This window comes from Manis javanica, chromosome 5 (genome assembly GCF_040802235.1).
Source record: "Manis javanica isolate MJ-LG chromosome 5, MJ_LKY, whole genome shotgun sequence".
NCBI lineage: Eukaryota > Metazoa > Chordata > Mammalia > Pholidota > Manidae > Manis > Manis javanica.
The window spans coordinates 102,282,018-102,294,873 of NC_133160.1; the positions used below are offsets into that span (position 1 = coordinate 102,282,018).

General features: G+C 37.4%; 1 protein-coding gene across 1 annotated transcript in view; it reads left to right on the forward strand.

Moving 5' to 3' along the window:
- Positions 1-12,856, forward strand: part of LOC108393595 (estradiol 17-beta-dehydrogenase 11) — a 48,819-nt gene that overhangs the window by 12,808 nt on the left and 23,155 nt on the right. Inside the window, exon 5 of the mRNA XM_037021152.2 lies at positions 4,500-4,637. Coding sequence (XP_036877047.1) covers positions 4,500-4,637 — 138 coding nt within the window. The remainder of the gene's footprint in view (positions 1-4,499; positions 4,638-12,856) is intronic.

Here is a 12,856-nt window from a genome sequence, read left to right on the forward strand (position 1 = left end):
GATTCTCCCAGCAGAAAGCAATGTTTATCAGTGTTGTTACGAACAATTGGGCAATTAAATTAAGATACTGGTTTTTAAAACATAAACTCTTTTATTGTAGTATGACATACATTTATAAAAATGAACAAATCATAAGCTCAATTATAAGTTACATCTATTGAGTTACATCCAAAGTGGACACATCTATACAGCCACCATGCAGGAAAAAATAGAACATTACAAGACGCAACAAGGTTCTTTGAGAACTCTTCCCAATCACCAATCCCTCTTTCCTTCCCACAGGTAACCCTCTGTTGACTTGTAATGCCTTAAATTAATTTTGTCTGGTTTTGATCTTTATATACTGTTTATGAACATATGGGTTGTTTCCAGCATAGGGTTATTATGACTAATGATGTTATGAATCTTGACTTAATCACTGACTAACTTTAGGTGACCTTTGGCAAGTCATTCAACTTCTCTATGATTCATTTTCCTCATCCATAAAACAGGCTAATAATATCAACTCACTCACTCATCAGGATGCTGTAAAGTTCAAATCATATGTAATGCACTTAGCATAGAATCTGGAATCCTGCAAGTGTGCAATAACAGGAGGGCACCTAACAATATTACCTTCCAATTCCAATTCCACTTCCCTGTATTCGTACAACTAGTAAGGTTCCCCTTCTCTCTTCGGCAGCCAGAATGTGTTGTCCCAGTGGAATGGCTCACCTGTGCCCTAGCACCTGACTGGCTGACTGGTAGAATGAGTGAGAGGGGACCTAGCGTCACCATTCCTTTCCTCATAATCGAGTCCTCAGCTGTCACTGTCCTGAGTTACAGCCACGGCAAAAGAATCTCCTATAGCTTTTATCACCTATATTAGAATAAAAATTTCAATTTCTTTTGGAGTTACAGTTCAACAGTTTTAATGATTAATGTGAAAAATTCAATTAAGGCAAAAGGACTTGATTCCATGTGAGGGAGATTAATCTTTTGATTCTGTTCTAAAAAATTTTTTGCTGCTTACTCAGCATGTTGTCCAAAACTATCTTAATTTTAAAAAGAAAACAATTAGGGTGCCACAAAACTCTGGAAATATATTTTGTCACCTCAAATAGCCAATTTAAAAACATGATAGTCACGAGTAGGGGCAGAGTATATGGCAAAATTGATCACCAGCTTGAAATGCTATTTAAAAGAATCATTTGGAATAAGAAATATTAACTCATATTATTAATAATAAGAAGAAATTTGGTGTACTGTTACCAAGCACCAAAAATAATCCACTCACTATTAGCTTTCATATATATGTATCTAAAAACAAATTCACCCTGAAGTTCAAAAATGTAAAATTTCTTTAACACACTCAGGATCATTAACTCTGAGTTTTAATATATACCTGATTTTGTGAACTTTTGGTTCACTTATGAAAAATCAAAAAATATAGTTTAGTAAGAGAAAAAAAGAAAATTTACTGATGATCTTGCCATGCAGAAATAACCATGGTAAGCATTTGGTACAATTTTTAGAACATTTTAAATACAGCTATCTAGTCATGCATTAAAAAAAAAATCTGGCATAAATAATCTTGCTGTTTTTTGATTAAAAATAAACATTTGTATGTTAATAAATACATATGTACAACATCATTTTCAGTTCCTGCATGGTATGACACTGAACATGTGCCGCTATTTATTCAATTTACCCATTAGTGTGGGTAATTTGTTTGTCAGGACTCTTTCATTTGCAAGGAACACAAAACTTAGATGGCCCCAGACCAAAAGAGGAATTTTTTGGCTCTGCAATAAAGTCTCAGGCAGGCTCTCCTCCTCTGTTGGCAAGGTAGCTAGCTACCAGCGGTTCTGGAGTAAAACCCTTCCAACTCCAAGACTAGCAGGTGGGGGAAAAGCCATGACTCCCCAGTAATGCCTTAAACATTCTAGTTCTGGAGTGTACTTTAACCAAACCAGCCTGGATCCAACCACTGGATGGGGAGGGGAAGAGGGAATGTTACTTGGCAAAATCAGAGGCAGGCAGAATAAGGGAGCATGGACAAAAACAACAGCTGTCCACTACAGACATTTAACATTGTTTCCAGCTGTTTGCCTTCATGAACTGTATACCCCAGAGACTATCCTGGAATATAGTACTTTAAAAACATGATTGATTATTTACTTTAGTTAAATACTTAAAAGAGAAATTACTAGATGTAAGAGCATATTTTTAATGAATTTTATACCTTTTGCCACATTGCCTTGCAGAAAAGGCTACCAATTAACCTGGCACAGCTTTGGAAAATAGCTGTGGGACATTCTTTCTCACTTTTTTCTTTTTAAACTTAGACATATATTGAAGGCTTAAAAAGAAAAGATTGATAGTTCAATGACATAAAATGAAAATATTCTGTATGTTGAGAAACTCTTCAAACAAATAAAAATTCCCTTATATCCTCAACCTTTCTGCTAAGTAAAAATTCTATCTTATTTTACTCCTGAAATAAAACATTTTTGTATCCATGCTTAATTGGTATTTTAATTTTGCAAATCTTCTGCTAATATACTTTAGCTGTTTATCCATTAGAGTATTGTCTTATTCATTTATATTATGCCATATATTAACCCTTATCCTTGTTTTATGTATTGATAATGCTTTATCAGTTTGTCCGTTACTTCTTAACTTGGTTGGGACTTAATAAAGTTTAGCGTTTACCGTTCAGAGGCCTGATTTATTGCCCCAGTTTAAAGCCTGGTTCTACCACTTGGTTTTATGTCCTTGGGCAAGTCCTATACCCTGTTGGGGGAGGTCATCGAGAAGACATTAACAGCAGTTGACCCACAAGCTGGTCCCAGGCAATCAGAGGCTCCCTTGGAATGTGCATTGAGTTTGCCTTCCCCTCTCCCAGGAGCTGACCCAAGGTACAACCTTGAGAAAGGAATACAGTGTTGAGATCATATGGACGGTATACATGACTGAACCCGGTTAAAGCCTTCATAAATGTTATGATCTCACTGACAGGTGCAGAGATCTAGTCTTATACCGCCCAAGCAAGCCTCCTAAGTAAGATCCCTTGCTTACCTAACCTGCCACCTGCCAGTGCAGAGTGGCTAGCCTTGTTCTATGGTCTATCTCCACCCTGTGTACAGGGGCCAGTTTCAGATTACACCCGGGAAGCTCCCAAGATTTCCAACCAACAAACCCCTATGCTTTAGTTTCCTTTTTGGTAAATGGAGATCATAATAATATCTATTTCAGAGCTGTGAGGATTACATGAAATAATAAATCTCAATAATCGAGGACAGTGTCTAGTGTATAGTAATCAATTTCAGATATGATTATTTTTGTATTGTTTTCCAAGATACAGAAGATTTACATTTTATATAATTGAGTATAGCAATCTTTCTTTTAAATCTTCAGTAGATGTCTAAACTTTAAAAAAAAACTGAAAGAACTTTCCACAGCTTTGCATTTCTCAAAGCACCAGTTAATTGGCAAGAATTTACAACTACCTTATGTAATTGCTAATCCATATAGACTTACAGAAAAACAATCTACTTGGTAACTAATGCCACTGAATTGCACTCTTAAAAATGCTTAAAATGGCAAATTTTATATATGTTTTTGTACAATGTAAAAAAGTAATGTGATGTTCGAAAAATCATTGATCTGTATACTTTACATGGGTGAATTACATGGTACATGGATTCTTATCTCAATAAAGTTGTTTTTCAAAAAAATCTAAGTGGGAAAATAATATCTGCTTATAATATGATTGGTTTTCCTTTTCTTTCCAAATGAAGGAGCTATGACAATAAGAATTGCTTTTCATTTTGATTCATTCGACAAACATTTATTGAGCACCTATTATAAGTCAAGCACTGTGCCAGGCACTGAGGATTCATTAGAGACCAAAACAGTCATGGAGCTTACTAAAGGTATGATGGACAGATGTTTAAAAAATCCACCCAAATCAATATTTAATCACAAATCAAAGATGTGCTGTCATAGAAAACTGAAGATACATAATGGGGGAGATCATTTATAGACTAGCTGTCAAGAAAGGCCTCCTGAGGAAGTCAAGCTGAGACTTAAAGGAAGAATAGGACTTATCCAGGAGAAATTTCCCAAAAATTCCATGGACATATTATAGTAAATAAGGAACAGCCTACAGAAACATTAAATTTTATGGAAGTAGTGACAACAAAAACAGCCCACCAATTTTCCTAATAAGACATCTAAACCTACTCAGTTCTCACTCTGATAAATGGTGCTGGGATGTAGTAAATGTTCTTTGTCAGTGCTTCTTAGACTTCATGTGCCTGTAAATTTACCTGAGGATCTTCTAAATGCAGGTGCTGATTGAGCAGGTCTGGCCTGAGGCCTGACTCAGGTGATGCCCCTACCTGCCGGCAGAGGACCACACTTCACTAAGGGGAACAGATACCTGTATTTAAAAGACAATTATTTTTTTAAATCTTTTTTGAATCACTGTGTGAGCTCTCTCTGTTTATTTTCAGTTCAAGCAAGTTTGCTGCTGTTGGGTTTCATAGAGCTCTGACTGCAGAACTGGCTGCCTTAGGAAAACCTGGAGTCAAGACGACGTGTCTCTGCCCTAATTTCATAAACACTGGCTTCATCAAAAACCCACGTACCAGGTAAGATGAGACAGAAATGGAGACAACAGGACTGGTGATTGCTGTGAATACCAGCCATTCTGTAGGGTATTCTAAACACTTTAATCCTTAAAGTACCTGATATCAGTGCCCTTAGCTCATCTCAATTTCAGCTTCTGTAGATTATGAGAAAACAGACGGAGAAACAAAGAGAGCAAGAGAATGTATATGAATACAAATATGAAAGACACAGGTGAACTTGCTGATCCTCCCTTATTCTTCCTGAGTAGTGGTATGCATACGTTTCACCAGGAGAATTTGGGAGCCACATAAGCCTCCCACCCCCTGAGATGTTGTTTTTGTTGGGTTTGCTTGGGATAAGGTTGTGGTGGGAAGTGAGATAGTGCCTGGAGCTCTTTGTGTTTAACAAGCATCATAGGTGATTCTGATAGAACCCAAGTCCGCAATGTGAAAAACACTTTTCTTTGGGAATCTAGAGATTTTCCTCCAAAGTGAGTACCAGACCACAGTCTTTTTTTTAGTTAAAAAATTATAAAAATTATTAAGAATCAGCTCTGAGGTTAATTTTTAACACTTCCTCTCTTTAGGTATAGCTTTTCTGTCTTTATAAAGGTGCATATGTCTTGCCAATGGGTTTCAGCCCCGGGAACGTTCACTATGGATTCAATGTGACCAAAGAAATTACAGTAGAATGTTCTTGGGTGAAAGGTTTATACCCAACTTCATTTCCACAGTGCAGGTCAATCACTAGAATCCCATCCACTCAGAGCGAGTCTGCATGCAGCAAGCTGGTCTCTGCCTCTGGGCCTCTCTGCCTTCACAGCCATTCTTGGGGCCTCTCTACCTGCATAGCCATCCTCTGGGCCTCTCTGTTCTTGGTGCTGCCACCACTCCAGCCTCTGCTCTGTTCTCCTGCAGCCTTGCAGCCGTTCCACCATGTCACCCAGAGCAGTAGGTATAGCTCTTTATGTAGAGTCAATAGCAATGTATTGCCCACATGTATTTAGTGAGCTAGCCAACCAGGGCCAGGTGAGAATCACTTTATCCACAGCATACTTTTTTTTTAATTCCAATATGCAGAAAAACACAAATAAGAAAGTTCTTTATATTTCCAAAGATGAACAACCTTCTAGACATCTGTTGGGGTCCAGGGGTTGCCTTTGAGGTTTTCGGGCAATGCGAAAAGCAAAGAAGGTGGCGGGAGTCGTCATGGAGGTGTTCAAACAGGCAACTATTCTGCATAAAGCTGTACTCCTTAAACTGCTACAGTGCTAATTCATAGTTACAGAAGTATTTGAAGACACACATGCGTGTGGCCTTCATGGCCAGGTGTCTGGCCTTCAAGGCCCTTATCTAGCTCCTTTCTCATGGGTACAACATGCCATGTTTTCAGGTTTCTCAAGGACACATCTGGCTCCCTACAAGGGCAGACATATTTGGGGTGAAGCAGTGGACAGCTGTCCTTATAGAACAGTAGAGAAAGTGGGGGGTGGGGGTCCTTGCCTACAATGTCTGTGTTCAGCATAAATGTCTAAATGTTATGTAACTGGTGTATATTACACATGGGGCTCTAGAAGCAGTAAGTAAATTGCTTACTTCCCTCAGCCTTATGTCACAGGCATCTTTTCATGTCAGTAGATACAGAACTTTATCATAAATGGTATTGATTACACAATCTAAACAATAATGTCTGCTAGTTATTTTTAACACAGCAAAGCTATAAAAAACATCCTAATGCACACATATTTTCACATTTCAGTGATTATCTCCTTCGGGTAGATCCTAGAAAAGGGATTACTGGGTCAAAGGGTATATTAATCTTAAGTATGCAATTGTAACTGCCAAACAGCACTCCAGAAGTGTTATACCAACCTGCACACCTACCCAAGGGCCAGATAGCACCTTAACTTCTCCTCTGCTTCATGAGAATCCCCTCTGCTGATGTTTTATGCCATTTCCCTACATGAAAAATCATTTTTGTTTTCTGATGACTGACTAGCTAGATTCAAATGTTTCCTTATGGTTTTTGGTACTTTTGTGAATTGCCTGTGTCATGGCATCTCCTTACTTTTTTCTATTGAGCTATCAAGTTTTAGACTGATATGTAAGAACTCTTTGTGTATTCAAGATACCCTTTAATATGTCATATCTGGTGCAGATATTTTCCTAGTTTGCTCTTTGCCCTTTGTGGAAAAAGTGAAGGTTCCTGGTCAGCTAGCTCACTACACACATGTGGGCAATACGTTGTTACTGACTCTTCATAAAGAGCTCCACCCAGTGCTCTGGGCTGCACAGCTGCAGGAGAGCAGAGGCTGAACTGGTAGCCGCACTGAGGACAGAGACTATGACGGCTGCGGGGGTAGAGAGGCCCAGAGGCAGAGACCAGCTTGCTGCACGCAGACTCACTCTGAGTGGATGGGATTCTAGTGATTGACCTGCCACCATGGGAATAAAGTTGGGTATAAATCCTTTTACCCCAAGAATGTTCCATTGTCATTTTTTTCAGTCTCATTGAATCCATAGAACTTCTCCAGGGCTGAAACCCATTAGCAAGTCACCCTTAAACTGATCTTTATTTGGTTTTGCCTTAAACTGTCTCAGATTTTTTTCCCTTAATGGCTATTGGGCTCTGTGAAATGTTTAGAAAAGTCTTTTTCACCCCAAGGTTGTAAAAATATCTGCCCACATTTTTTCCTACTACTTCTATGGTTGCATTTTTCATGTTTAAATCTTTGCTATACCCAAATTAACTTTAAGAAGTGAGGTCACAAATCAGCTTCATTGTTTTCCCCATGTTAGTGAATTATTCTGCACTATCTGTTAAATAGTACATTTCCTCCACTGCTTTGAAATGCCATCTTTATAATAAATTTACATATTCTCTTGGATCTACTTTTGAATTCTCTATTCTATTGCACTGATGAGATTCAATTTTTAAGTTTTATTCTGCCTTCTCAAACTTTTTCTTTTCCCTAGTTTAGCTGCCTTTAGTGGAAATATATTTCAAATTAATGAGAATATTCATTGTGTCCACTTTGGGAAGACAGCAGATTCTATTTAAATACCTTAATCCAAGTCACCCCACAGGTAGACAGAGTAAAAAGCCAACACTGGGCAGGAATTTGGTAGCCATCCAAAGATCTCAAGCCCTCAAAAAATCTATCAAATTGTCCTAAAAGTGTGTCCTTAAGACACAGTTTTGTTAGAAAACAAAAGTGAGTATGTTTATTTCAGAAGGCCAGTGCTTAAATTCATCTATATTAATAAAAAAAAAAAACCCTAACTGGACCCTGAAGAGAAAACATAAAGGACAAATAAGTTTTGGGGGTAGAGGAGTAGAGCTGATCAGAAGTGGTAGAAAGAGGATCAGAGTTCACTAGAACTGTCAGAGAAAGACAAATGCTATATGATACCACTTATATGTGGAGTCTAAAAAAGCCATAACCATAAAAACACAGTAGAATGGTGGTTACCAGGACTTGAGGAGTAGGGGACCAGGGGAGATGTGATTTAAGGTACAAACTTGTATCCAGTAAATAAGACCTGGAGTTCTGATGCACCACATGGTGATTATAGACAATAATACTGTGTCACAAACTTCAAAGTTGCTAAGAGACTAGATCTTAATTGTTTTCACCACAAAAAAGAAATGATAATTATGTGATGTGATAGAGGTACTAGCTAAGCTATGGTGGTGATACATTGTAACATATAGATGTATTAAATCAACACGTTGCACACTTTAAACTTACATGTGATATGTGACATGTTAATTATATCCCAACAAAAATTAATGGATTAATGAATATTTTTTAATCAAGGTATTATTGATATACACTCTTATGAAGGTTTCACATGAAAAAACAATGTGATTATTACATTTACCCATATTGTCAAGTCCCCACCCGTACCCCACTGCAGTCACTGTCTTCAGCATAGTAAGATGCCACAGATTCACTATTTGCCTTCTCTGTGCTACACTGTCTTCCCCATGACCCCTCACACCATGTGTACTAAACATAATACCCCTCAGTCCCCTTCTCCCTCCCTCCCTCCCCACCCACCCTCCCCACTCCTCCCCTTTGGTAACCGCTAGTCCCTTCTTGGAGTCTGTGAATCTGCTGTAATGAATATTTTTAAAAGAGCTCACTAAAACTGAAAGGGGATGTCAAAGGAAGAGGTGAGTACCATCCCCAAGGCTAAGATTTGCTAATTTCTTCTATTATTTTCAGGCTCTAGATACAAGAATAATATATTTGAGTCAGGTTTTCACTCAGACTGTCTTTCAGCAGTTAAAAACAGACACCATATTTCCTAAAAATTATAACCAAATTTTTCAACTGTGCCCCTTTACCTTCATATGGGCAAGAGTGCCCTCTTCTGGCAAAGCTCTACCAATACAATTAAGAAGTAATTGGGAACTTTACTATAGGGGAGGGATAGAGGCTGGCATGATTACAGCCTAAGCACAGGAATATAACCCGGCTAAGCCAAGGTCTGGGGCTCAGTTCTGCCACATGAACCCCTCTGAAGAAAAACTGATACTAGAATAGACACCAAAGGTGATGTTAGTTAGGCTTAATATAGAAACTTAATTCTTCCAGTTAGAACACAGACAATTCTTACTCTAGTTTATATTTTGGGTACTAAATCTGTAATTTTACAGACAATACTTTGCTTAAGGAGATCAAATGACTGGCTTGTAAGTAGCATAACTGAGAGATTCAGGCCAAAGCTTTCCATTTTTAGACAGAGGACAGCCTTTCTGAAATAAGTAAAATATACCAACCTCTAAATGAATAATTCCAAAAAATTCTTATCATATTAGTGTCAGAACTTAAATTCTCTTATAAAGTGCATCAAAGATGTAGTTTATTGGTTCTTATATTTGAACATCTAACACCTTGAAAAGAAACTGGTTTGCCGTAAAGGTAAAATGCAACATAATCCAAATTTATTGGAACTAAGTGTAATCAGGTGTTCTGAGGAATTTTTTTGACAGCTAAAGATTATTTTTGTTAAATATTCTTGAGTATCGAGAAATCATTTTATTAAAAGCATTTATTGAAAGTCTACTAAATACCAGTTGCCCTACTCCATCTAAATAATTTACATAAACTACCTCTAATCTCTAATCCAGGAAGGCTAGATTTAGTCCCAGGCCATAGTTTGCCTACCTCTGCTCTACTCCTTAAAATAATTCTGCAAATATGCCAATTTTATGGTCAAAGAAACTGCAACGTGAATAATTGCCCAAGGTCACACATCCCCAAAGTGGCACACCGGCATTACTACCTAGCTCCCTGACTTCAAACACCCTACTATTCCTAGCTTTATTTCTTAACATAAAATTTTGATTACATTTTTTTCCTGAGAATCATTATTTTTTTAACATGAATTAAATATTTCATTCGAAGTAACTTTATTGCTTTTCTCATAATGTATGATGATTATAAACAAAATTTAAATAATATAGAGAAAAGTCCCTTCAAATATGCTCTTTCAGAGATAATCGTGTTATAGAAAAATTAGATTTCTATTTATAGCTTTCCATTTGAAGAGGCTACCCTGCTTAACTTTATGCATGTCTTTTTCTGATACAAGTAAACACGTATTCTGTAAGCTGCCTTTTTTACTTAATACTGTGCTGTTGTCAGCTTTCTGTGTTGATATATAAAGAGTTACCTTACTTACTCTTTTTTATTTTTACTGAAGCATCACTGATATACAATCTTATATTAGTTTCAAGTATACAACACAGTGGTTCAACAGTTACCCATATTATTAAATGCTCACCCCAACTAGTACGGTTACTGTCTGTCAACATAGGAAGATGCTACAGATTCATTGGCTATATTCTCCACGTACTCCCATCCCTGTGACCAACCTATACTATGATTGGGAATTTTTGTGCTCTTTTATCCCTCTCAACCTCCGCACCCACACACCCCAAGCCTTCCCCCATGGTAACCACCAGCCACTTCTCAGTGTCTGTAAATCTAATGCTGTTTTGTTCATTCTATTTTCTTTGTATTTATATTCCAGAAGTAAGTGAAATCATATGGTATTTGTCTTTCTCTGCCTGGCTTATTTCACTGAGCATAATACCCTCTAGATCCACCCATGTTGTTGTGAATGGCAGGATTTCTTTTTTGTGGCTGAATAATATTCCATTGTGTATTTGTACCATATATTCTTTACCCATTCATCTACTGATGGACACTTAGGCTGCTTCATAACTGGGCTATTGTAAATAAGGCGGTGATAAATGTACTGGTTCATTTATCTTTTCAAATTAGGGATTTTGTTTTCTTAAGGTAAATTCCTAGAAGTGGAATTACTGGCTCAAATGGTATTTGTATTTTACATTATTCTTTTTAATGTTAGCCTGACAATCTTTGGGTGGACATACTCTCTATTGATGGGCATTTAGATCTCTAATCTTTCATTACTGTAATAAATGCATATCTTTGTGTGTCTATGTATACATACACATGTTATATATCCATGTATGTATGTAGTCACATATGAACATGTATGTACGTGTGTGTGTATCTTTGCTCACTTTTCCAACCATTTTGTTATAATTTTTTTTAATGGAATTGCTGGGTCAGAGAGTAGGAACTTATTTATTTATTTATTTATTTATTTATTTATTTATTTTAAATTTATTTTTATTTATGTTTACTAGGCTCTCCCCTACCCCAAAAGCCCCCCTCCAACAAACCCCATTACAGTCATTGTCCATCAGCATAGTAAGATGTTGTAGAATCACTACTTGTCTTCTCTGTGTTGCAAAGCCCTCCCTTTTCCCCCACCCCCCACATTACACATGCTAATCATAATACCCCCTTTCTTCTTCCCTGCCCTTATCCCTCCCTACCCTCCCATTCTCCCCAGTCTCTTTCCCTTTGGTAACTGTTAGTCCATTCTTGGGTTCTGTGATTCTGCTGCTGTTTTGTTCCTTCAGTTTTTCTTTTGTTCTTATACTCCACAGATGAGTGAAATCATTTGGTATTTGTTTTTCTCCACTTGGCTTATTTCACTGAGCATAATACCGTCTAGCTCCATACATATTGTTGCAAATGGTAGGATTTGTTTTCTTCTTATGGCTGAATAATATTCCATTGTGTATATGTACCACATCTTCTTTATCCATTCATCTACTGATGGACACTTAGGTTGCTTCCATTTCTTGGCTATTGTAAATAGTGCTATGATAAACATAGGGGTGCATCTGTCTTTTTCAAACTGGAGTGCTGCATTCCTAGTGTAAATTCTCAGAAGTGGAATTTCTGGGTCAAATGGTATGTCTATTTTGAGCATTTTGAGAAACCTCCATACTGCTTTCCACAATGGTGAACTAATTTACATTCCCACCAGCAGTGTAGGAGGGTTCCCCTTTCTCTGCAACCTCGCCAGCATTTGTTGTTGTTTGTCTTTTGGATGGTGGCCATCCTTACTGGTGTGAGGTGATATCTCATTGTGGTTATAATTTGCATTTCTCTGATAACTAGCGATGTGGAGCATCTTTTCATGTGTCTGTTGGCCATCTGAATTTCTTCTTTGGAGAATCATCTGTTCAGCTCCTCTGCCCATTTTTGAATTAGATTATTTGCTTTTTGTTTGTTGAGGAGTGTGAGCTCTTTATATATTTTGGGTGTCAATCCTTTATCGAATCTATCATTTATGAATATATTCTCCCATACTGTAGGGTACCTTTTTGTTCTATTGATGGTGTCCTTTGCTGTACAGAAGCTTTTCAGCTTGATATAGTCCCACTTGTTCATTTTTGTTTTGTTTCCCTTGGCCGGGGAGATATATTCATGAAGAAGTCACTAATGCTTATGTCCAAGAGATTTTTGCCTATGTTTTTTTCTAAGAGTTTTATGGTTTCATGACTTACATTCAGGTCTTTGATCCATTTTGAATTTACTTTTGTATATGGGGTTAGACAGTGATACAGTTTCATTCTCTTACATGTAGCTGTCCTGTTCTGCCAACACCATCTGTTGAAGAGACTGTCATTTCCCCATTGTATGTCCATGGCTCCTTTATCAAATATTAATTGACCATATATGTTTGGGTTAATGTCTGGAGTCTCCAATCTGTTCCACTGGTCTGTGGCTCTGTTCTTGTGCCAGTACCAAATTGTCTTGATTACTATGGCTTTGTAGTAGAGCTTGAACTTGGGGAGTGAGATCCCTGCCACTTTATTCTTCTTTCTCAGGATTGCTTTG